At 41.6% G+C, this 26,013-nt stretch overlaps 1 protein-coding gene across 1 annotated transcript in view; it reads right to left on the bottom strand.

Annotated features, from left to right (window-relative positions):
* Positions 1–26,013, bottom strand: part of Arhgef26 (Rho guanine nucleotide exchange factor 26) — a 111,134-nt gene that overhangs the window by 33,105 nt on the left and 52,016 nt on the right. The window contains exons 6-10 of the mRNA NM_001427682.1: positions 11,214–11,366; positions 8,889–9,018; positions 5,896–5,970; positions 3,612–3,701; positions 1–155 (exon numbers count right to left, since the gene is read on the bottom strand). Coding sequence (NP_001414611.1) covers positions 1–155; positions 3,612–3,701; positions 5,896–5,970; positions 8,889–9,018; positions 11,214–11,366 — 603 coding nt within the window. The remainder of the gene's footprint in view (positions 156–3,611; positions 3,702–5,895; positions 5,971–8,888; positions 9,019–11,213; positions 11,367–26,013) is intronic.

The following is a 26,013-nucleotide window of genomic DNA, read 5'->3' as shown; positions in this document are numbered from 1 at the left end:
CTCTTCTTCTTAGTGATGATAAGCACATCATTGAACAGGAAGAAGTAGACCTGCTGCTTGGACATCCTCTTTGAGAACAGCACTGTGTCTTCCACGTAGGCTGTCAACTCCCCTCTTTTCACCAACCACCGGGAAGAGGAGACCAGGGGGAAAGGCTGTAAAGAGAGAGAAACCCAGGACCCACATCCAAGTCATTAACATCTCATGAGCTCATCATTACTTGACAGGCAAACAGTGGCCAAATGCAATTGGAGATGGCATATTCTCCACAAGAAAATAACATTTATTTTTGAACACTAAAAACATAATTAGCTTGCCCATACAAAACTGAAACCGCCAGAAAATGTTACTGGGTCACAAAATTACGACTTTAACTATTAGCTCTGAACTAGAAAAGAATCCTGGAGTAACTTAAGATCAAAAAGCTTGGTGATGGAACCTCTATCAGTTATTGTAAGCATCTCAAGGTACAAAACAAACATGGGAACTCATGGACCCGTAGCTGTCAGGAAAAAGTCAGTATTCACTTCATGAAGTACAAGAGGGTTTTTTCAAGAAACAAAACCAAAATGAAGAAAAAAAATAGGAAAACAAACAAACAAAAAGAAATCTAGTGAGCCATTCTCTCAAGAACACCGGTTTTTAAGTTTAAGTAGTTTGTACTGTGTAAATGCATACTGGAAAGCCTCATGCCTCTGTCTGGCTATGAAAATGGAAGCCTTCTCAGGATCTCTCATAATATCCCAGAAAAGGCTGCGTCCAAGGAATTACATATTGCTTTTCTTTATTCAGCTTAGTATAAGCCAAATGGAAAACTATCAAAACCACAGACTAATTTGTACTCTTCCGAGTCCTTTCCTTTTAAAAAGAAAATGAAGTTACTAGATATGCATACTGCCAAAAAACTGATTTAAAAACATTTATCAACAAAATAAACAAAAGCTCCTAGATATACAGAATGCAGGCACAGTAATAAGGCACGGCAGATGTCATTCTGCTATGTGCCGAACGATTAAAAATAGCTAAAGGAAATTGAGGATATTACGGAGGAAATGAAGAAGTCAAGGAAGGATTTCATAATTTTCCAACTTTATAAAGGGGTTTTTATAGGAAGGTTGTTCATCAGCTATACACAGATTCAGCAAGGAAGATGAAAGATTAAGTCTACACCCAAGCTTTGCAAACTGGTTTTTAAGGAAGGCCGTGGAGTTTCCAGCCCCTTTAAAAATCACACAATTATCTTCCAGGAGCAGCAGGGCCCTCCCTGTAAGTTCAACAGAGAAAGGATTGCTTACAATAACTCTGACCAGTGCACTTAGGAATCCCTACAGAAACACGTGAGCCAGGACGGGTTCCCAGGAGCTGCAGATGCTGGGAGCTCAAGGCCATCTTGCCTTTGTGCAGCAGCCCTGAATCTGAACCAAGGACAGTTATGACGGACTTCCAGAATGTATGCCATCCTGAGACAATTCTTCATTTAGGTAAAGAGTTCTCCATTGCTTTGTTGTTTTAAAGTAGATTGATTTTTATAGCCCTTGAATTCCACTAGGAAATACTACATTTTCATTTATTCACTCAAAGCTGAGAGTAGTTTTCAGAATGTCTTTGCTTTTGATAACAAAAAACGTATTGTATGAAAAACTTCTCCTCCCCACTCTTTCTCCCCCACCCAGTTCCCACACACAGACTCCTGCCTCTACAGGTAATGGCAAATGCTAGATCTTTCTGTGCCATTCCAGAAATTTCTTTGGCAAAAGCTTTTTTTAACATCATTTTTTCCATTTAATGATACATAATTTGCATTGCTACCTAAAACCCCAATCATCCTTTTTTTTTTTGTCCCCAAAAGTCACACAGTTTTATTCGGTTTCATGTACTGATTCACGTAGTGATACAACTAGCCCTCCAATGATAGATATCAGGATTGTTTTTCATCCACTGCTAAAACAAATAGGACACAGATAACTGTGTGATCTTTCTATTCACCAGTCTACAATAAACCATCGGAAGCAGGATTGCTGGGTTACAATAACTTGCTTTATAAACCTGACAGTAAGTTCCAGGACTCAGATGGTCCTTTCTACCTGTGGCCTGCAAAGGACCATGTCTACAATGTCACCAACAGACTGTCTTTTCACCCTTCTGGATTGTTTCCTGCCCAATTGTCCATTAGCAATTCCTGAATGAAATAGTCATCTTTCAAAAACATAATAGTCACGTGCCCTTCGCCATCTGGCAGCAGCTTTCTAACTTGTCATTTCCCGTGTCTGTTCCCTCGGTTTTCCCTGTCACTCTGATTTTACGTATGCAGTGTGGTGTGGATGCTGTATGAACAAGGCTGCCACTACTTCATTGTGCAAGCTGCCTCTGCTTTTTGTCTCTATTGTTTCTGTATAGCGAAAAGTGAGTAAATCGTCACATAATGAAGTAAGCATCCCTTTCATTTTATGGCTTCTGTATTTTTTGTACAGAGGCCTCTCTTACCCTGTGGATATTATCTCTACCAAGCACACTTGATTGTTTGCATAATTCTTGGACAACTCACTCAAACTTTTTTGAACTTTTATTTTTTTCATCTTTAAAATGAACTGAATACATTTTTTTCTTTACTATCCACCAAGAGTTATAAGGCCATAAGTTGTGTTAAATAGCATTTCTAAGTGGTCTAAATTAGTCAGTAATCTATTTTATGAATATAAATCTGCACTTAGGTTATTAGAGTCAGGGGTATTATAATAGAAGAATTTACACCACCGTTCAGTCAGGATACTTAGAGCCCTCAGCCTGGTTTCACACTTATCCAGATCTATACCATCATTAGTTGAGTGACTCTGTACAGTTATTCTCTTGGTCTTGTTTTCTTCCTTTATATAATGAAAGAGGGTGGCTGTCCCTTCAGTGTTTCCCAAAATCTGTACCATGGCAGAGAACATGCATTACATGTTAATCACTAGGAAACTACAGCGTAAAGTTAGAAAGTTTTGCTGCGAAAAATATACGACCATTTTAATTGACTAATAATTTATGTTATAGAACAAAATAGAATCACGATCGTGAGTTTATTCATCAAGAACTCCAACAAAGAGTGGGCATGGACTGAAGTTTGTCACTGACTGTCACTTTCTGGTTGTCCATCCTGACATCTGCTCATGAGCAGTATCTGACAAGCAGTAACAGGTGGCATGGACCCAAAAAGAGTTATGGGGGGAAAAAAAAGCACGCTTGGAAGAAAAGGACCACTAGTTATCGTTTCTGCAAAAATAAAGTAGCACTCTTCCTTGCTTTCTAACACCCTGTTCCACCCAGGGGATACCATTATTCAGCAGGACCTACTGACAGAGCTTGAGGACTGTCACCTTCAAGTACTCTGTCAACTATCACTGTCGAGTAATTCAAGTCCTCGATGGTTTCCCAGTGAAGGTCACACCTTCACAGCCTGGAGAGAAGCCTGGAGACTCCCTTAGGCATTTGTGGAGTCCTCTGTCAGCGTTCCTTCCCAATTCATAGTGCTTCTTGGGAGAGCTAGTTCCTATTCTCTTCGTTAGCCTCTACTCCCTCTGCTTGGATAAGAGTCGAGCAGCAGTACTGTAAGGGACACAGGCAGAGGGTACCTTAATTTTAAATTCCAGCTGGGAATTAATCGTGTACATCATTTCCGTCCTCTCCATCTTCCGCGCTCCTTCATTGCACAGTCGCACCAACTGGAACACAGCACGAGGGGGGTCAGAACTCTGAAGAGCAGCCTCACTGTTTTATTTTACTATTTTATTTTATTTCATTTTACTTGGCCTCTTCTCCCACAAGAAACCACATTTTCAATGTCATGTCTCTCCCAGAGAATAATCTACTTTCCAGAAGTTCCAGGGACCCACGTCTGATAGTTAGAGAACTCACAGTTCTATCCAGGAGGGACGCCGTGCCCAGACATGAAGCATGTGACCAGGGGAGAAAAATGTGGTTGGGGATGGGGTAAAGGACTCAGAAGATTTTCAGAGATGTGTTTCCTGTTGCTTGGCACTCTCCACATGAGGCTTCATCACACACATTAGGTCTCTACCTTCTCTGCTTTTGTCTTCTGTCTAGCTTCTTCTTTACCTATGAGAACCGAGCTCTACCTCAGGGCAGGCTACAGCTCCTCCTCCCTTCCAGACCACAGCAGCAGGAGGCAGACTACCAACTTCATAGGCAAAATCTAAGCTGTGTTACATGTAACTCATGGGACCACAAACAGAATCTGGAAGGGGGAAGTCTGGCAATTCTTCAACGATACCCAGCTAAGGGAAGCTCTGTTCAATTAAAAATACTTGATCTGCAAACAAACGGTTCATGGACCTTACATGAATACTAGTAAATATTTGGGTCACAGAAATAATCCTAAATTTTGCACCCTGGCTTTTAAAGAAGAGTAAAATAATGAATCTATTTAAAGTTGATACAAAGAAATAAGAATTCATAGTAAAGTAGAAGGAATGTCTTTTTCCACTCATGCAGGAAACAAGCAACAGGAGATAGCCAGGCAGTTTCTGGAATGTGCAGTCCCCACTCATACATACCTTGTTCATATCCCACCCACAGGGATGACCATACTTTTTTCTGCTCTCTCAGATGTGTGTACCTAACAGTAACTAAACATATAGTTTTCTATCTTTAAATAAATATTACTTCCCTTTCAGCCACAACTCTTTCTCTATGTACTGTAGGCCTGGTTTCTGAAGGAGCCAGCCACTGGGCAGCCGGCTATATGGTTTGTACACCCTGCTCATCTATCTCTCAATGTGGCTTCTGTGTCATTTATCCGAGGATGAACACATGGCTAAATCATACACCTCTTGTTTTCTCTCAGGAGCATCCATGGGCTAACTGCTTAGCCATTTTCTAGGATACCCAGTTTTCCCTTCCCCTGACAAGCCTGATTTGCTCTCATGTCTCCTATACTGGTTAGTTTCCTCCAAAGAAGACTAAATATTAGTATTCCCTGGGATTTCACCGGGGGCTTCTATGCTCCCTATTCTGCATCTTCATCCCAGGTAAAATCCCTTTACACTCCAAGCTCAAATAGCGTCTGTGCTGATGATTCCCAAATCCAGAACTCCAACGTATGTCTCTCCTCTAAATTCTCATTTAAAATCTCTAAATTCTCATGAAAAATTCATGTTTTATAGGATCTGCATTATTATATATCCAGATGCATACATACATACACACACACACACACACACACACACACACACACACACACACACGTATGCATGCAGTTTCGTCTCATCTTCTTATTTGAATGTATAGTTTCATCATCTCATCCTCATCTTAGACCATAGCCTCCAACTCCCTAACATATGTAACAGGCTCCTTACTCCCCCTTCTCTCCCTCTCTCCCTCCCTGTCCCAGTGAATTTTCAAATCCTCCAACACTTTTATTTTTTAGGGTATGCAGACACCCTAAAAACACTTTCCCTGCCCTGGTTGACAGCTTTTCTTGCTGTAGATCTCAGTTAAAACATTACTCTGTACTCTAATCCCCGTCCCCATCAGTCATCACCCTTTACTGTAATTCCACTTAGTGTGTGTCCTCCTCTTAGTGTGTGTATTCTGTACATAGCATGAATGCAATAACCCCATCTGCTTATCAGCAAACATTCCGAGGGCACCATGATTCCTGGTACAGTAGTTGATACTCAATAAATATTTGTTGGAAAGAGAGAACGAACAAATGGCTATTAACACAGCAGACAAAACGAGATATGAATGGGTAAATAAAACAAATCCTGTCTGAAACAGTCAACATACTAATTTACTTGAATATGGCTGCATGAATCTCAGTCTTATACAGCTAGCAGAGACCTGCAAGACTCTTCCAAGCTTTCTACATGGTTTACTGTTATGGTAAACACTTACCTTGCTCACTTCCTTCAAGGCCCTTTTGCAGACCTCATACTTTGGAGAGTCCTTGGGTGTTTTCTGACAGATAGTCTAAGATGAAGTAAAAAGAAGCAAAGCCAACTAATTTAACATAGGTAGCAAAATAAACTACTACTTAGCCATTTCCTCATACTCATACTAAGCGCCGTTTCTGGACACAATATCAGGGATGAGGATACTAAAACGCAACTAACAACACTAGAAAATATTTTTTTAAATACCTAAAGCCTTAGTGAATGCAGCTGAACAACAAGGAAGACTTCAGAGGTCAGTCGTTTGGCTGACAAATCTCAGATCTGACTTATGCTAGACATTTAACCGTGGGCAAGTGGCTGGTTGTAGATAAACATCACTTTCCTCCTCTGCAAAACTGCAGCAAAGCCAGGTATGAAACAGGCTATTGCAAGAGGCTGATGCTTGTCTTGCTCTGTTTCCTATGCAGGGATCCAACCTGGCCTTGCCCCTGCTCAACAGGTGCTCTTCAGAGCCACCTCCCCAATCCTGTTCCAAGAGCTAAGTGGTAAGTGATCTACACATCTTATCTAAAGGCCGAGCATACTGTCAGCTCCCAACAGAAGTTACTCTGATAGTCCATTAAAGGCAAGTTGAAATTTGAATGTCTCAAGTGTGAAAATGTAAAATTCTACATCTTTATAAAAATACAAAACTTTTTGACTGGCAGACCATACCACAATGGAAAACTGCACACCATGAAACTTGTGTGCACAAAATTATTAGATGTAACTATCTTTAGAATATGTACACAAGATATGCTTGAAGCACAAATGAATTTCATATTTAGGCTTTGGGACCCATTCCCACTACACATTGATAGATAGATAGATAGATAGATAGATAGATAGATAGATAGATAGATAGATAGATAGATAATATGAAAATATTCTAAAAATTTTCAAAATGTAAAACATATCTCACTTCAGGCATTCTTAATAAGGAACTGAGCTAGTCCATAGAACTTTGAAAGCTCAGAGAACCAAGGTAGTTTTAAAATGTCCATCCTCTTAACAAATTTAGGTATACTTCTGAGTGAAGTAAAATTTAAAAATGAGTGCTTTAAAGTCATTTGATTTAGCCTGGGTTCTCACATATGGTAAACAGATGATTGGCAAAAGTCATCAGGAAGGGGCAGAATGTGGCCGGTAACTGACGGGCCACTGTGCATAAACTGCAAATGAGTGCAGTCTATAAACCTGCAAGTCTGGCAGGGACGGCTACATTTGTGGGTTTATATTAATGATTCTCCCCTCAAAATTTTGACTGAGTATAAGAAATGCTATACCCAGTTCATATGCACACATAAATTGAGCAAGCATTTTAGAAAGAATATTTAACCATGTTATGAGCCATATATACATCTAATACTTCATTTTCTGTTCTAGTGCACTTTTAAAACTCTGCTCATGATTCCAAAATCAATTTTTGTCCCCACCAATGACATAAAACTACTATGAGAAATATTGGGTTATTTCCATGAGGGCAGACGTCACTCACTGGGAATGATATAATAAAATTTTAGATAAAATTGTGTTGTATGCATTAATTATCTGAGGAGACAGGTTACAGCTTCACTCAGAACCTCCAATGGGATTGTGACACAAAAGCTTAGAGAGCCCTCTATGCAACCACACTGTAAACACCCAGCACTGTGCCCGTCTAGGGTGTCAGAAATGGGAGTACCATTCTGTTTAACCAATTGTATCCAAATTTGATTTTAGGTAATTAATTGTTAATACATTCTATCTTTAGATAGCCTAAATACTGATCTAAAATATTTTCAGATTTTTCAAAACTTTGAGTTACTCACTGGGCCAGTGATGAACCACATACAAGATTTGCACGATTATTTCTCGTAGCCATGCTGAGGTTGTACTCGTAGAAATCCGCTCAGTGATGCTACCTGGCACTGCTAGCTATACATTTCTCATAATGTGCTCCCACTGGTAACCAACTCTGACTGTTTACTCGGGAAATCCTTTCCTAAATTACAAGCGATGGCCCACAAGGAGGACGTACACACAGTACTGCGGTGTGTGAGAGCAGAAAGAAAGGCGTATGAATTAGAAACCGGAGACAACTGAAAAAGCTGTCACACAACTAACTGTGACAGCGCAGGAAAGTGACAACCATCACACACTTTGCTGCACTTCAAAATCCCCCTGTCGTTTGAGAGTATCTCAGCATTTACTGTGGAATATGGAAGAGGAGATATATTTTTACAACTTTACCCAATTGTGTAACTGATAAGATTTTCCTGCTAGGTTTTGATCTATAAAAGCAAACACATGAAAGCTGATATCATGCCAACATAATGACCCAATTTAAAAGTACATCTGTGACAATCTGTCCTAATTAGATCAGAAGACACTTTGCCTACTGGCGAAGCAAGTCCTATCACAGGACAGATGGTATCTTCTCCCTTCCCTCAGCACGTCTTGTCACTATTCAAACTCTGGCTTCCATTATGAAGATCACCTAATACCAAGAGGATGCTGGGATTTTTAGCTCGCTTTACACAATGCACTGTAGTGACTACAGGAAGCACATATCCATGTGAAATGGAGCCCAAAGCATCTTGGAACATTCAAGAGGGAAAGGATCTAAACCGAAGTGACTGTCCGAGGTCTGATACTTAGTGACTCAGACAAAAATGTAATCGAGGCCTCTTGACTTCAAAGAGGCCAATATCATTCCCATTCAAAAAAAAAAAAAAAAAAAAAACCAGTGAGTAATGTAAGCAAGTTGCACCAGAATGACCACAGAAGTCTAAATTAAAGATAAACTCCAGCGATCTCCAGCTCAGACAGACTTTGCAACTGAATTACATCTTCCCCACTAGGGGATTTTATAAGAGAGGTATTCATCAATATAAGCAAAACAACGGTAATTTAACTAATCACATTTATGGCAGCTCACATCTCAAAGGACAAAGCCATGAAATCATGCCTTACATCCATCAGCAGGGGAAGGCGTGTCACCCTCTGCATAGGGAGAATGAGAAAAGAGATCATAGGTAAGTTCCTGCAGTCCTCATGGGACTCAATCCTCGACAACACTTCCTTAAAGGAGGGGTTGGTTGTTCTGCAGGGAGACAAAGCAGAAAGAATCTTCAAAATATTTCCTTTGCAAGCCTAAAAGCAAATGAAAACACATTAGTGAATACTAAAGTCAGTTTCCACATTACCAATGATCCAGAAGCACATAAACCAACATGCATCATAACACTGGGGAAAACACAGGGGGCCTTTCTGCCTTTCATATTTAATGCTAAACATAAGCTGCAGCACCCTACAGAATATTAATGAAATAAAACATATAAATTAGGCAATAGTAAAAGTAGGATGTAAACAAGAGATCATAGTATCGTAATGGAGAACATGATAATTATGACTTGGCATAAACAAATGAGATCTAAACTTGATCAAATACAAACACACTTCACCAATAACCATGCTTCATACTACTGCTCTGGCCCTGGGCAGACCCAAGAAAGAAAGGTCACTTAAGGTCATTTTGACCTTCCAAATTTCTTCTTCCTAATAAGAAAACTGTTTTTTGGTTGGTTGGTCAATTTTTGGGTATTTTTTTGTTGTTTTTGGTGTTTGGTTGGTTTTTGGGGGTTTTTTTGTTGGGTTTTGTGTGTGTGTGTGTGTGTGTGTGTGTGTGTGTGTGTGTGTGTGTGTGTGTTTGGTTTTGTTTATTTGTTTTTGCTTTAGTGGGAGGAGGTGTGGTTTTTCTGGAGAGGGTTGCTCTCCAGGCTCGCTCTGGCTTGTAAGACCCCTGAGTCCTAAGATTACAGGTTTGTCTGGCCAGGAAATTTTTCAGTCACATACACCAGAGTATTTATTTCTCCTCATCTCCTACTGAGGTGAAAATGGCTGTGATACTGGTCTACAGGCATGTACCATTACCAGATACTCCATATAGAATCTCCATGGAGCTGTTTGTAGAACCTTAAGGGGGGATGAGTTGGAGATTCCCCAAGAATGGAGTTTACAAAGACTCTTAACTTGCCACACACTGAAAAACAAAATAAAGTTAAATTGAAGTTTTCTGACCCTCAGCCCCATCTCTCTTCCCTCATTGGCTCCTGTGGGCGGTCGGCCACATCTACAGCCCTCATGCCCCCTGGGAGGGTTGCCGAGCCACTGGCCTGTTCAGAATCAAGAAGTAAGACAGTGGCAGTGATGATCGCTTTATTTAAAAAAAAAACATGAAAATTAGATGATGTGGTTCACGGCTACGAAAAATAAAGTGTGAAACGTCAGAATATCCAGTTACACAGGAATGTCTTATTATTTTTTTTTAAGTCATGTTTTACTGTCAGCACTTTCAAATCTCAGATGGCGGCCACATTTCAGAACTGAAGGAAGGTACAGAATGTAGGTCTGCAGTGTCTAACAGGACCTGGCACCTTTACATATTTGGATGACTGCCCTGAGATAAGTTATTTACTTATCATTTATTTTATATGTATAGATGTTTTTCCTGTGCCGTATGTACAGCTTGAGCGTGCAGCACCTGCAAATGACAGAAGTGGCATAAGATCTGCTAGAACTTGAGTTATAGACCTTCGCTAGCTGCTAAGGAGATACTAATAGTTGAATCCCAATTCTCTGAAGAGCAGCTATTGCATTTAAACGATGAACCATTTCTCAAGTGCCTATTTATTGCGTTTGCATTTTTCCACTTCAGTAATTTTTGAGAAGTCATTTAAATAAACTGATTAATTTCATAAAATATTGAACTCAACCTAAGCCCAGGAAAAAAAGTGTTTATATGAGTTCTTGTCATACAGACCTTTCACTTGCTTGGTTAAAATCACACCAAGATATTTTATATTATTTGGGACTATTATGAAGGGTGTCATTTCCCTAATTTCTTTCTTGGCCTGCTTATCCTTTGAGTAGAGGAAGGCTACTGATTTGTTTGAGTTAATTTTATACCCCGACACTTTGCTGAAGTGGTTTATCAGGTTAAGCAGTTCTTTGGTGGAAATTCTGGGTCACTTAAGTACACTAGCATATCATCTGCAAATAGTGATATTTTGATTTCTTCCCTTCCAGTTTGTATCCCTTTGACCTCCTTTCCCTCTCTGATTGCTCTGGGTAGGACTTCCAGTACTTACGCCCTTACTCCAAAAGTGACCCTTTTACACTTCTACCAAGGAAGAAACTGTCAACTAAGAGACATGTCTATGATCGATTGATCCTTATCAAGGAGTTCTAATCAAAAGAAGTTAGATGATCAAAACCGGAGCACTCAACACTGCTTACAACAACTTCTGCAGCGTTCGCTGTTGGTAGACTTCATTGGTGCAGTATTTCACATAGGGATCAAACGTGGAGGCTGTGTGCTTTTCTACAATGTCACTTATATCCTCTATGAAGATGTTATTCTGGTGTCTTGCTTCCAACTCCGTGAAGAATCTAGAAAATAAAAAGGGAAAACATTTCGACGTCTTCTATAAATTTTAATAGATAACAACTATTCCCCACGCATGGCTTAAAAATAAACACTAGAGAGTGTGTAAAAATAATTAGAATTTTTTAGAAAGCAAATACAAAATGATCAACCCCCACAAAGAAAAAACATTGAATATTTTGTCCAAATTTAAATGTGTTATACCATTACTGCTTTAACTGTTGATCTTAAACCATTGATAATCATGGATATTTCTCTGTCTTTGGGCTTTTTAAAAACAAACAGATTTTCTACTTCTTAAGACGTCTCCCTGATGGAGTAGGAAAGGTCATGCTTACAGACTGGCTGGCCGTGTATAGGAGAAATCAGACCAGGCATGTTTGTAATCCCAGGACTGGGCAGGCAGAGGCAGGAAAATCAAGAGTGTGCATGTAACCTGGGTTGCACAGAAGGTTCTAGGCCAGCCTCTGAAACATAGTGAGGCCCCGTCTCCACACAGAAGGGAAGAAATGTGAGCACACAAAGCATCTGTGACTGCTGACACAAGGGGCCTGTGAAGAACCCAATCTCACATGCCCTCCCAAAATATAAACATTATTTCAAACATATTAATATGCACAGTATTTAGTACGCTCACAATTTCTTTAGATTGCAATTCAGAGTAGTCAGACCTTGTTAATGAGACAGATGAACAGTAATTTAACATTGCCTTACACAGGAACACAACCACTGGTTATACAACCATTTCTGATGGCTCTTTCGGCTCCCATGACCGAACACTCTCATACAACCATGTGTCTGAATCTCCACTTTCGACTCTTTGTGTGTATGAACAGGGAGACTGGAGTTCAGTAATAAGAGTGTGTCTACCAAGACATGATCATGTACTACCAAGAATGGGTACAAAAGATGCCGGGGAACATTAACTCCCTAAAGGAAAGTTGAGTAAAAAGAACCATCTTTCCCCTCTGGTAGTAACTGATGGGAATTATGGGACAATTACAATGAAGCAGAGTTGTGGCAGAATAAAAAATAATAATAGTAATATAGACTTGGTTTTCATTCCCAGTTTGTCTGTTTTTTTTTTAACACAGATTTTTAAATCCTTGGGATCTCCATACCAATACTATGTCTTCCACAGTGAGTAGGCACTTGGAGGCTAGGGAGCCTACGTAGGTGAAGAATGCAGGCTGGTAGACAGAAAAGCCAAGCTTTTGTCCTTCAAGGAGAAATGACAGCAGATTTCAGGTTGATTTAGCAAGGGTCTATAGTCTGGTATATCTCTACAATGACACCTTTACAAAGACCTTTAAACAATGAGCTTCAGAGCGGGTTGAACATGCTGAAATGCTGGGAAGCAAGCCTGGAGAGGGCACAGAGGCCCTGTGTCACATGCCCCACCCCTTGTACTATGGAGCTCTTCATTTGTCCTTCCCTGAAATGTCTTCCTTCTTAAGGATAATACTAAAGATGTTTTCCAGCACTCTGTGGGCTGCTCTAGCAAACCAGCCAATAAGAAAAACGACTAGGCTGGAAGGAACCCCAACATTGTAGTAGGACAGAGGTAATGATAACTGAGAACCAGTAAACAACTCCAAAGGTAAGGTGACTAACTAAATGGTATGTGTGGTGAGGAGACCATGAGTTGGGTCAGTTGTCCATGAATATAAGATGGTAAATGAGAGGAGAGGACAGAGAGCCATGTGCTAGAGTTTCTTGTTCAGGAGTTTATGAGGCTAAGTGCAAACCACAGAATAAGTAGTCAGACAGAGAAAGCTGCAGAGCAGATGAGGGCTGGACTACAAAGGTTTGGCTGTGTGACCCCAAGAATCAGTACACCACAGAAGCCAGTAAGTCATCAACTTTGGACAGAAGTGGGACAGAGAGAAGCGGAAAGACAGACAGCCAGCAGGCAGGAAAGTGAACTCGAGACCATGCAGAGAGGAACAATTTGGGCAACAAATTGGAGGTAAAATGACTAGAATTGGGAAACTCAAGGAAGATGCTAGGGTTTCTGAGAAATAGTCCCACGAGCAGAGCAGGTGGGTCATTAAATCCTGACTGGAGACAGGGGCTTTAGGAGGGAGGAGGAGCCGCAGTGAGGAAGCCATCCATCCTGCCTGGGTGATGTCTAAGGGACAACTGAAAACACACATCTGTGAGAATTCAGAGGCCCTGGAATGCTAGGCACAGCAGGGTTAGGACTGGTTCATTTTCAGCTGGATTTCACATGACTGCAAGCATTTATAACTGATTCAAATCCAACTGTTTTAATGGAAGTTTTAATAAAATATTCCAAGAAGCTACTGTAAGTAATCACGCCATGTATATCCAAAGTATAAATATCTAACAGGTTACTATCCTTTATAGCCTTTTGCCTTTAGCAATTGTTAACAGACTAAATAATGCAATTACACAAGCAAAACAATAACTTTGCTTTTCCTAATGAAAAAAACACATTTATTACTTCACAAAGTTTGCCAAAATACAGGATCGAAAACAAGGTACTAGTGAGATATCTGTCCATGAAACTTACTTTAATACAACACAAACCTGTAGACCCTTTATTAGCATGATAAGGGTGTAATTTAATGCTTTATCTGTTGGCTATTTGGAAATTTTGCATTCTTTGTTAACCAAGCTGAGCTGCAAGACCAATATATTTCTGAAGATGACATCTCAGTATCAAGAAGACTGGTGATTTATAGCAAATGTGCAGCCAAAGGGAAGCTCTGACGTTCTGAACGAAACTGGACCACGTTTAAGAAGCAATCTGGCAGATAACACTGAAATGGAAATTTGGACTTCGGTTCTGAGAAGTCTCTTCCCTCTGTAACAATACCAAATTCTTCCCTCTGTATAAGCACCAACAGTCAGACTGTTCACAACAACCGAGGTGTACAACTGCCACCCCCACCACCAACACTAACTGCTCTGTCTGTGTACATCAGGAAAGGCCTCAAGGTGCTACAGAGGTCTCCTTGGATCACCTCCCTAACCAAACCCTTGCACACTCGCCCATGTGGCCGTTAGCACACTATCACCAGAGCACTTCATTCTACCAGACTCCTCCAGTGCGTTCTGTGACTGCTACTGCCTTTTCAAGCAAGTTCCTTTGCCAGTCAGATCACCAGAGACCCAAGCTCGGGTAGGAATTCCGAAGAACTCAACTGAAGCATTTGTTCGAAGAAGAACATACTCGTGATGCGAGATGCATAAACTGTCCTTCGACATTTCCCAGAAGCACAGGGGTTCCATCTTTTCTGTCTGGGAATGAACTTCATGAATCTAAAAATGGCTGTAGTCTTAGGTGTGGAACTATATGTCCAAGGAGAATACAAATTCAGGAGTAAGGTATCTGTTTCCTGGATGCCTGATGCCTGCACTTAGGTTAGCCCCCTTTGTCCATGTAGAATAGGTAGAATAGAACTATGAAGGTGATGCAGCAGTGGAGTGCAGCCCGTTACTGACCATTAGGCTTCTTATGGACCTCATGAACCTGGCAGGCAAATGGATGAAACTGAAAATTATTATACTGAGTGAGATAAGCCAAACCCAGAAAGACAGACACCACAGACCCTGTCTTATTTGTGGATCCTAACTGTAAATCTTTATATTTGAGCATATAACCTGAAATATTCAAAGAACTCAGGAAATAACAAAGGGACTGTGGTGGGGGCTGAGGGATAGGGAGAGAAGCAGCTCTAGAAAGGGCAGGCCCTATGAGCATGAATGGGGTGATAGGAAAATAGAGGGCTTTGATTTGGGAGGGAGGGAGAAAGGTACCACAGGGAAAAGGAGGTAACACTAAGGATGTTTGAAAAAGCTACAGGGCTACATATTGTCCTATGTGCTTAATTTAAAAAGTATGTGAATAGGGGTTGGGGATTTAGCTCAGTGGTAGAACGCTTGCCTAGCAAGCGCAAGGCCCTGGGTTCGGTCCCCAGCTCCGGAAAAAAAAAAAAAGTATGTGAATAGTGTGTGTATAAGCGTGCATGCGTGTGTGTGTGTGTGTGTGTGTGTGTGTGTGTGTGTGTGTAGTTGTATAACATAGGGTGATAGAGTCATGCACTATCAAATAAAAGCCCTAGTGCCAGGTGTGAAGAAACTCCACATCGTTCTTGTTATTGGTTAAGAATACATGACTCTGCCCCAAACAACATGGGCTAGCGCCACTGCTTCTGGTTGCCTTCCACATCTTGTAGTAAGACCCTACTGCTGAAGAGACCACACGCACCGGACACAGAACTTGGAGGAATCAAGCTATAACTGACATTAATAGGGACTAGCTTTTTGAAAGTCCTCTACAAGCTGCCACGGGAAGGAGCAGTGGGTAGGCCCCCATGGTGTAATAGCGCCACTTGTATCTTGAACTTGTTCAAGTCCAAGGCCTGTTCAATAGGAGGTGATTCATGCCTGGTACTGTAAACCTTGGCAGCTCCCTGTGGCTGGAGAGGTCATAGAGCTGAGAGGAAAACGTAACTACCAGTTTCCTAATCCAATATTATTTCTTACTGTATTCTAAATACTTATACCTCCAGACAAGTGTAGCTTTCACCCCTCATCAAAGAAGCTTCTTCTTACAATAGAGACTATTGCAGAAATCTAGAACTGGTCAAAATGCAGAGAAATGATGATTTTTTTGACACCTAACCCCAAATAATACATCCAGCAATGCAACTACTACACCCAAGGCTTGGGGACAATCGAGGAAGAGGAGCCAGAAAGACCACAATAAGATCTAAGTCCCAGGGTGCCTGTTGTTAAGTAGTATCCCTAGGGAGGATAGGGAAAATACACTCATAAAATCTCAGCAATGTGGCTTCCTGAACAATGCCAGAATCCTAACAACGCCAGATAACACACCAATGTCAACAGGAAAAGCTCATGGTCCCATCCCTATATGAGCTAAAGATGGCCAATGGCTGCCAAGTTTCCTCCAGTGATATACAGCCACATAGGAAGATGCCCAATCCCAAATAGTTAATCCTAGACACATGTAGTTGTGAGCAACTCTAAATATAGATGTGTATACTTATGTGCATACGTATAATTAAAGAAGAGACCATAAATGGTTCAGAGCAGAGGCAACATGAGGAGTTTGGGATGGGGAGTGGGGTTGGGGAGTGGTATACATACAGTGCTCATATCCAATGTTCTAAAACAGAAAACTGTTAATTAAGATGTCACAGAAGACAACAGCCCTTGGAAAGACTGCACAGTGAGGCCAGCCATCTACAGAGGAGATTAACACACAGCACAGACCTAAGATTTGCTTTTCAGAATATCCTCTAGTGTCAAGCACGGGGCAGCAGGTTTCGGTGGGTACAAAGGAACAAACCCTTTGTGAGTCCTGAGCAAGGCCAGTGTTTCATGCCTCCCAAGTGGTCTCAGTGTCATTCAGCCCTCGTGTCTGTTTTATAACAGTTACCCATTCTAGAGATGAGAAAACCGAGACGGTAGAGCACAAGTAAGAATTCTAAGCACCTGAGCTTTAGTTTGAACCCAGACACAAAGGCCTTCTGCTTCCACACAGCCTGTGGTGAAATCAGTAAATCTGCTGCCTCTGCCCTCCTGTGAAAGCTCATCTTGCCTACCTGACAGTCCCGGCCAGGCCTCAACACACACATCCAGGAAGCAACAACAGCTGGGACTAAAAAGCATTGTCAGTGTCCAAGGACAGCTGTGGACTAGGAGTGTTATGCAATCATCAGACTGCAAAGGCCTTTCCAGAAGACGTAAGTCATGGTATAGTAGTATGAGAAGACAGCACCATGCTAGGCTCAGCCTCCAGGAAAGGTCATGAGAGGAGTGTAGCCAACAGTGGCAGCTAGTCCTGTGTGGGATGATGTCACAGGTGAGGCAGGGACAAGATAGAAGGAGGCCTGTCATTGGATGAGAAGGAAGGATGAGCGGGAGAAAAGTTTGAAGGAAGAGGAGGAGACATGAACGAAGAGAAAGGAGGGGAGGGAGAGAGAGATAGAGAGAGAAGCCGTGGTAGGACGATGGAGGCTGACGTTAAGATTCTGCACTGTGTATTTACAGGTTGTTATTAATGTTCCTAAGGGATGGATGGTACCAGGCGTTGTATGTTTAGATGCACAATTATATCTTACCAATTGGGTCAAAGATTATTGTGTTGTGTGTTCTTTTATGTGACGGTTTAAATGTAGCAAAGTGTGCGGTGGCAGGAGACACTGGGCCGCCGAGGTGTTGGGATGTGTTTCCACCAAGATATCTAGCAGATATCCTGGGGCACTGAAGTGCCGGACCTAGCGAGGTAAAAGACAACAATACTTTTTTTTTATTTTTTTATATTTTTACAACAACCATCCTGGACTAGAAAGCAGGAGCACTGGTCCACAGTGTCAGGTTTCCCTGCCCCTCCCCCACTTTGTCCCCTGAAGTTCTCCCCTTTGCCCAGTGAACCCCTACTTATGGTTCAGATTACATTACATGCTACACGAATTCTTTCCCAACTCTGATGGGTTAAGTTATGCTCCTTGCTTTATGAGTTTACTAGACAGTCTTCACAATTCTTCACGCTTCCTATTATAACCACAACTAAACATTTTATAATTTGTATTTGCTTCTGTATTACTTAACTCAGGGAGGAGACATTCACTGTTATATACACAGGACCTGCCTATAGGCACTTGAACTTTGGAGACACTCAGTGTTTGATAAGTAAATAGGGAATAAATATAATTTGTTGCTTCAAATTGAACATTAGTATAAAGGTGATATTTTCTTTTTTGCTTTATTGTTAGTTTATCAAGAATGTGCTAAGCAAATATAGAAAGTCGTCTTTCTTGTTTTCCTCACTAGTAGATGAAGTTAGCACAGATTTATTGGCTGTGGACAAGTCGGGCTTTCAGAACTACCCAGATGTAGTTATGGCCACAACTATATTTGCAAATTAGATGTAGGTCTCTCCATCCTTGAAGAATCAGACTCCCAGCACAAGCTGCTATGGTCATGTCAAAGACACAGTGAAACCCAGGGCAGCCTGGGTTTCTTCAGTGACAGCTGTACTTTCTGAAAAACCTGCCTGACCAGCCCTTCTTCACCCAGTCCAGGAAGGGTGCCAGCAAGGCAGACCAGCCCAGCATTCTGCACTCCAGCTCTGGAAGAGCTGCAAATGGAGCTCTGGCAATCATCAGTGCTGTCTTGGGTCCTTGGAGTGCCATCCTTTAAAGGACTTTTCCTTCATTAACATCCATCTGCCCAAAGCAAACCCAGGCCACTCCTGGACTTCTTCATAGCACTGAGCTGTCAGTCTAAGCTGCCTGTCCCTTTCATCTGGTCACAATGCCTCACCAAACAGGATCATAGTCAGGCCGCAAACATGGAAGAAATAGATTCCACATGCCCAAGGTGCTGTTATATAATAAAATATCTTCTCTGAACAGAAGTATGTCAATACCTATGTGCTGCTCAGAACTAATAGCACCCCCAAAACACTCTGTACCCTATCCAAATAAAGTTATATTCTGCTGTGGATACATGAGACATTTATGTTTTAAATATTCTTGTGTATATATGGTTATTTTGGCTCTAATGATCAGTAGTCGTGTGATTTAACACACTGGATTGAGGAGAGCAAACACGTGGCGAGAACTACCAGCACTAACCCACCACAGCCATCATTAAGGGATTGAGGCACTCTCTCTAGGTTTGTAACCTGTACTCTGGGCAGCCACTGTCAATCCAAATCAGAGACAAGATGAAGTTCATCATATCCATCACCAGATGTCAGCTGAGAAAATAGGAGCTGGTTCTACAGAAACACAGACGACCACACCTCAATCAGAAGACCTGACATTCTGATCTGGAAAAGGTCCAGAGGTTTTCCCTCAGTAGACAGACAGGCAGGCAGGAGTACACACCACAAACACACACACACACACACACACACACACACACACACACACACACTCCCTCTTCCCATGTCTCATGCTGAATGTGTATTTCTACATTCTCACATTTTATTTCTACTTTTTATTTTGAATCTGGACTAATAATAAAAAAAAAACAATAAGGCTGAAACTTGAAGTGCTTTAGAATAAGAAATAATTCTGAAAGATAATGTTCCTGTTCTACCAGCTTGAATTCCCATTCACTTCATTTATTCTGTGTGTATAGACAGGCATGTGTTGTGTGTATATAGTATATATGTGTGACTGCATCCACAGAGGTCTACACTGGGTGTCTTTATCACTCGCCACTATAGTTTTCAGACAGCGCCTCCCGTTGAACCCGGAGCTCACCCACTGCCTAGACTGGCTAGTCAGAAAGTCCTAAGGACCTTCGATCTCCACCTCTCCACTCTGAGATTACAAGTGCATACTTCCACTCCCAGCGTTATGTAAATAAGTGCTTATGTAAATAAGTGCTAGGTATCTCAGCTCAGGCCATCATGTTTAAGAGCAGTGTCATTTCCACCTCAGCTTTCCCATTCTAGTAGCTACAGCTCACCCCTTTAAAATCTCCAGGGTAATTTCTTGCTAGAAATTCTTTTTTAAGGGTATTTTTATTTACGAGTATGTGTGCAGGTGCCCATGGAGGGCAAAAGAAAATAAATGTTGGATTCCCTGGAGCTGCAGTCACAGTGGTTGTGAGCGACCTGATGTGGGTACTGGGAATACAAGTAGGGTCCCCTGAAAAAAAAAAAAAAAGCATGTGATGTTGACTACCAAGCCATCTGTCCAGCCTCCTAAGAGTTCTTAAATTTTTGGTAAAACTTTTAAGATGTTCCTGAACGTGATTAGCCATAGAGATCTATGTTAGGTATCTGTATCATGTCCCATCGTAGCAGGAAAACGAGCCTAGAGAGGCACACCAAGAGCATTTCCTAGACACAGATCAAATATCAAACAGCTCTTAGCTCAGTCTGAACTCCCCCTGCAAATCCCACAGAAAGGTGTGATTCACCCTTGGAGAAGGAAGAATAAAGAAAGACTCGAAGACGCAGGTGTCCCAGGGAACTCCCACAGAAGTTAAAGCTTATTCTTAGTCCATATATTCAGGGATGACTTACCTTTGAGAAGGAATATACCCAGGACCAGACCAATACAATGATATTTTAAAAGTCCTTGACACTTCATGACATTAAGTTTTACTTAAAAGTAAGAATTCAAAGTACTTATCAGAAACCTCTTTATGAGAAAGTGCACACAAAAAGGCTGGTTCCCGTGGTAACTTTTGTACGTACTTGCACCTACTGTTCTGTGCTACTCAATCCATGCATTCATATTCTAATGTCTTCTGGAAACCAGGATAAACTGTGAGAAGGACACAAAGCACATGGTAACACCCTTGATAAAACATCCTCCAGGAGACGGAAGCCTGGGCGGCCCTGGGTTGTTAGGGAAGTTCTCAGTTTCTGGTTTGGCTCATTCATATCCCATCTAACAGAAAGACTTGCCTCCTGCAGATACGTATGGCAATGAAGACTTAGACCAACCTTGCCTGGCTCAGGCATGGTCTAGGACCTAATAGGAAGGAATGCCCAGAGAACATGCGGTGTAGTGTAGTAGGCATTTTATTCCTCTTTGTCCTCCTGCCACTTCCCGAGCAGAGCAGCAACCACCACCAATACAAAGCAATCAGCATTCAGGCATAGCAGAAGTGCTATAATAAAATCTGTGGGTCCTGAAGCTGGGCTGTGCAGGAGCAAGGCAGTGCCCAACGGCTCTGTCTCTGTGTCCAGGCCAGCCTTCAAATCCTCATGGTTCTCTCCCAACACAGCATCTGCCACAAAGGGTGAGGCTCTTCCCAGAGTCCTCATTCCTTGCCTAGCAAAATTCCTCGAAAACCCCAAACCTAGAAAAGCTTTATGACTTCAGAAAGGCTGTTTCCTCTTAGTGGATGATGGCTTCATAAAGAGTTCTGTGCCCTTTTTGCTTTGGCCCCCTAGAAGGACATTGCTGTGTTTAATCCTCACTCCTGGCAACTCCCTGGGGAGAGATAGCGTGTCCTGTTGGCTGTCTAGGTCCCCGCTGTGTTCTCCATTCCCCACATTAACAGGCGTATTGTATACATGTCACGGACTATAAGTTGCCTGAAGCTTTTCACGAGCACAATTGGGGTATAAGTTAAAAGCAAACTAGGCAAGTGAAGATTCTTGTTTGCTGCCTGGAAACACTGCTAACAGACTGGAACAAAGTTAAATATAACAAAAGGGGCTCCTCATACCGATGGGCCATTGCTATTGTGGGTTGGTCATTCTGGGATAATAGTCAGCAGAGGAAAGAACACACTTTCCTTAAGCACTACATTCAGGTTCTTTGCAGGGTGTGTAGCCGGTATTTAAAACAGTAATTGAAACAACAGGTAAAAGAATAACATGAAAAACCGACTCCAAGTCTTCGCTCACTTAGGTTTTCATGCCTCACACTCCAAACCTAGCTTCCTAAAGAACCAAGACTTTAAACACTGGTGCCCAGACACCTGGGATACAAACACGAAGGCTAAATAATATGCTGTCTGCAAAAGGAAAACAGAATTCCCGGTCTTCCCTGCATTTCAGACCCACTCCAGTCTAAGGAGCAATCAGCTCCTCTTTGTCCATTTCGTGAAACCAACTCTCTCCTTCGACTTTCATCAAGGACTTAAAAAAATCCTCCTTTTTAGATGCCTCCTACAGTGGGCTGGCAAACCACCAGAAAAGTTGGAATTGTGGTTAAAAGCAGATTTTTGCTTTAATTTACGAAAAACAACAAATTTCCATTTCTTTTCTTTATGGATGGGTGTATAGTGGCCCCTGACACAATTCTGTATCTGTAGAGTGGGTTATTTTCACAAAGTGAAAGTAGTTTTGCAGAATTAGTTCTGAATATTGAGATAAAAAAATTATCATAACCCAGTTGGTCCCATGGAATCACGGAAGCCTTCAAAAAAAGCCAGGCAGGAAGATCAGCAAGGAGAAGAAGGGCTGAGGGAGGAGAGGAGAAGAGTGCGCTATAGAGCTAGTTCTGAGGAAAAAGAAGGCCCCTAGAAGATGGCAAAGAGAAGGCCATATGTTCTCCCGAGAGCCTACTGAAGAAGTCACCCTATGACCCTATGGTTTAATCCCCGTGAAACTGATTTTTACACATCTAACCTTCAGAACTATGAGAGAGTAAATATCAAATCCATGTGATTTCATATTACTAAGCTTGTGATAGCAGGTTAATATATCCATTTAATCCACTTATAGTCTTTCTTATACCACAACCCCATCCTTTCACTAGTGCCCAATACCTATTGTCTGCATTAGAGTCCTTTGGTCAATGAGAGCTTGGTTATTGTACCTCTTGGTTACCTTGGGCTTGGTTACTGGGACCCTTGATTGCCATGGGCTTGGTTACTGGGCCCCTCCACTACTGTGGGCTTTCTTACTAAGGGTCTGCCATAACTTCACTGATCACAGAGAGGAAGAAGTTCCAGACCCAGCTCTATCCCTGATGTGGTCATGCAAGCTTCTGTGATGAACACTTTGTCCACCACTGATGCCACTATTTATGGGGACTTTAGGAGGTGGGGCAGTTAGAGGAATTATCCTACTTGGGTTGCAGCTTTAAAGATTATCCAAGTCCTGGATTTCCTTCCTCCCTTCCTCCCTTCCTCCCTTCCTCCCTTCCTTCCTTCCTTCCTTCCTTCCTTCCTTCTTCTTTCTTTCTTTCTTTCATTTTTTCCTTCCTTTCTTCCTTCCTTCCTTCCTTCCTTCCTTTCTTTCTTTTCCTTTTTTTTTCTACTCACCATGATTGTGTAGCCTGTGCTCCTGTAGCCATATAATTCAGCCTTACAACTGTCCAGAACCAACAAAGCCAAGGGCTGTGGACCAAGGCTTCTCAAACTCTGAGCCAAAAGAATCCTCTGCCCTGAAGGTTTCTGTGTCAGAACAAAGAAAGTCTTCCCTACTCATGAGAGTCTCGTCACTGAATACTTGCTATGCACCAGGCATCCTTCTATGTCCTCAAAAGACACAGTCTAGAACATTCCAAAATACTCCCTGCCTATGTAAGAGGTAGCTCCTTTCTCTTGTGCTTCCTTAGAGTCCTGCTACAGGTCCCAAGGCAGTGGTGGAGCCAAACACATTCTCCTCCATGTTCTGTGACAGACACTAAAGGGATGATATCACATTAGGTCACCACTAAGATGGGTTTAAGCAGGAGATGGGAGAAGTGAGGGAGTGGTATAAGAAAAGACCAGGACAGACATGTTGTGCCCAGGAATGTGACGGTGAATGTCAAAGCTTGCTAGTGTTCTCCAGTATAAACTTTTGACTTTGCACGCTACGTTTGTCACATCAGCACATATATACAATTTTTGTAGGAGGCATTAAATATATGCTTTTAGATTTGAAAAAAATTTAAAATTCATAACATAGAGAAATGGATGGACCCTAGTTTGAATAATGAAGCATCTAATGTTGAAGGATATGCAAACCTGGTAAATAACTACAGGAGAAATCACAAATGCCACCCGGGCATAGACTGTACTCAGGGGTAGGTGTCGCATTAAACAACTTGAGCTCCTTTCTTACGTAACAGAACCAACAAGATTTCTGATGTTTTACTATGGCAACTATTATCTGTAGGTTGAAGTGCAGGATGCTAGGCTGGGCAAGGCCGAAATCAAGGAGACCAGTTACCAGTATCCATATGGTACAAACTGAAAAGAGTGAGCTACATTGTTCAATGTTTTCCATGATCCCAAGGAATTCCACTCTGAGGAACAGACCCAAGAGACATAAAAACCCAAAATACAAAAACTCACACACAAGTGTCCACAGCAACCAATTTACAGTAGCAGAAGGAGAAACAGCCCAACATCCAGGTACTTGTGAACAGATGGATAAAATACGGCATGTTTATCAGCAGTAGAAATGAAGTTCTGGTACACGTACATCATGGCTGACTTTGAAATGATTCTGTTAGTAGACAAAGCAAGATGTAGAGGTTCACAAGTGTGTGACTTCACTAACATGAAATACCCAAAAGGGACGGACATATAGAAAAGAAGCCAGAAGCTGCCTAGCAGGAAGAGTTTGGGGGAAGTGGAGAATGCACGTTAGTGAGCATAACACTTCTTTCTGTGGTTGTGATGGTTGCATAATCTGTGAATACAACAGAAAACTAGTATGTTACGTAAGTGAAATGGTGTGTTTGTATATTACACCAATTACCCTCTCAATAGAGTGAGTGCTTTAGTAAAAGGGGCCAGAAAATACAAAGAGGGAAAACCCTGAAATCAGCTAATTCTGTTCGTATTCTGCTCTTCTCTGTTCTTTTCTGCTGCCCAGTGGCATGTGTGGTGTGTTTCATCTCCTTGTAACTGACGCCTATGAAGCCACACAACAAGCAATAATGGAGAGCTGTTCTGTTTGAAGCAGGGTCAGGAGGCCCAAGCCCAGTTGTTTGTCTCCCCGGACACCCAAACTAGCTGACATGAAAGTGCCTTTAGGCTCATGGGATGCAATCTGAAGCCATTTCACATATCCACAATGCCGAGTTATGTGGGAATGTCAAGCATGTTTCTAGGGAAGTCAGCCAAAATCCCTGTCATGCCTGAGAACTGGAGACTGTATGTCCTCACAGAAGCTAGCCTCATTCTACAGGGCACAGCCCTTCAACCCAAGACGCAGCATCAGTCAACCTTCAGCTCAACCACCCCACTAGATACCAGTGTTAGGAGAACCAGCTTCATTTAGAGCAAGTTAGGAAGAGTTTGTTTCTATACCTTCTCCCAGGCTTTCTGAGAGCTTCAATGGTTGTGTAGTATTTGACCACAACCAAGGAAGGCCCTGGCTACCTTGAACTTTTTTTAACTACGGGAAATTTCTGAATTGCAAAGTATGTTATCTCCTCCACTAGAGATATGCCTATAGTATGTATACTCCTAAATATGTATTTTCGGCTTCTTGACCTCATCTTATAAGCCAAAAACCCACATGTCATCTTTGTTTGAATGATGATTTTTAAGATTTGTTATTTATTTATTTATTTACTTATTTACTTATTTATTTATTTATTTATTTATTTATTTATTTATTTATTTATTTTATGAGTACACTATAGTTGTCCACCCGAAGAAGGTATTGGATCCCATTACAGATAGTTGTGAGCCACCGTGTGATTGGTGGGAATTGAACTAGAGACCTCTGGAAGAGCAGTCAGTGTTCTTAACCATAGAACCATCTTTCCAGCTCCTGTCAATAAGGTTCTTATATAACCCTGTTCTTCTTTATTTCTCTCCTTAAATCCTGATTCCCAAAGCACTCAGATTCTCTAATGGGCCTTCACACTAAGCCTGCCCTTCCTTTCCTGCTCTGACCTGTTTCAATCCCAACTGATCTTCTCTGTAGCCATCCTTTTACCTCCTCTGGACTACTCCGGTTTCCAAATCAAATTTCTAACTACCAGTTTCTAACCACAAACTACCCAGTGAGCCCTGTGCACACAAACCCTGCCCTGCTTCCTTCCTATTCAGTTCTCTTAGCTACTTTATTTAGGCCAGTCTTAATGCCCAGTCCTTCCTAAATCATTATGGAATCTTATAAGGATGCTAAAAAAAGGCCATACCAGATCACAATGGCTATGTATTCACAAAGACACAAAGTGCTTGGCCCATGGTGAGGAGATCATTTGCAGCAATTCTCCAATTTCA

This window comes from Rattus norvegicus, chromosome 2, assembly GCF_036323735.1.
Source record: "Rattus norvegicus strain BN/NHsdMcwi chromosome 2, GRCr8, whole genome shotgun sequence".
Classification (NCBI taxonomy): Eukaryota; Metazoa; Chordata; class Mammalia; order Rodentia; family Muridae; genus Rattus; species Rattus norvegicus.
The sequence above is the reverse complement of the archived record's forward strand: the minus strand, read 5'-3'. Positions and strand labels throughout refer to the sequence as shown.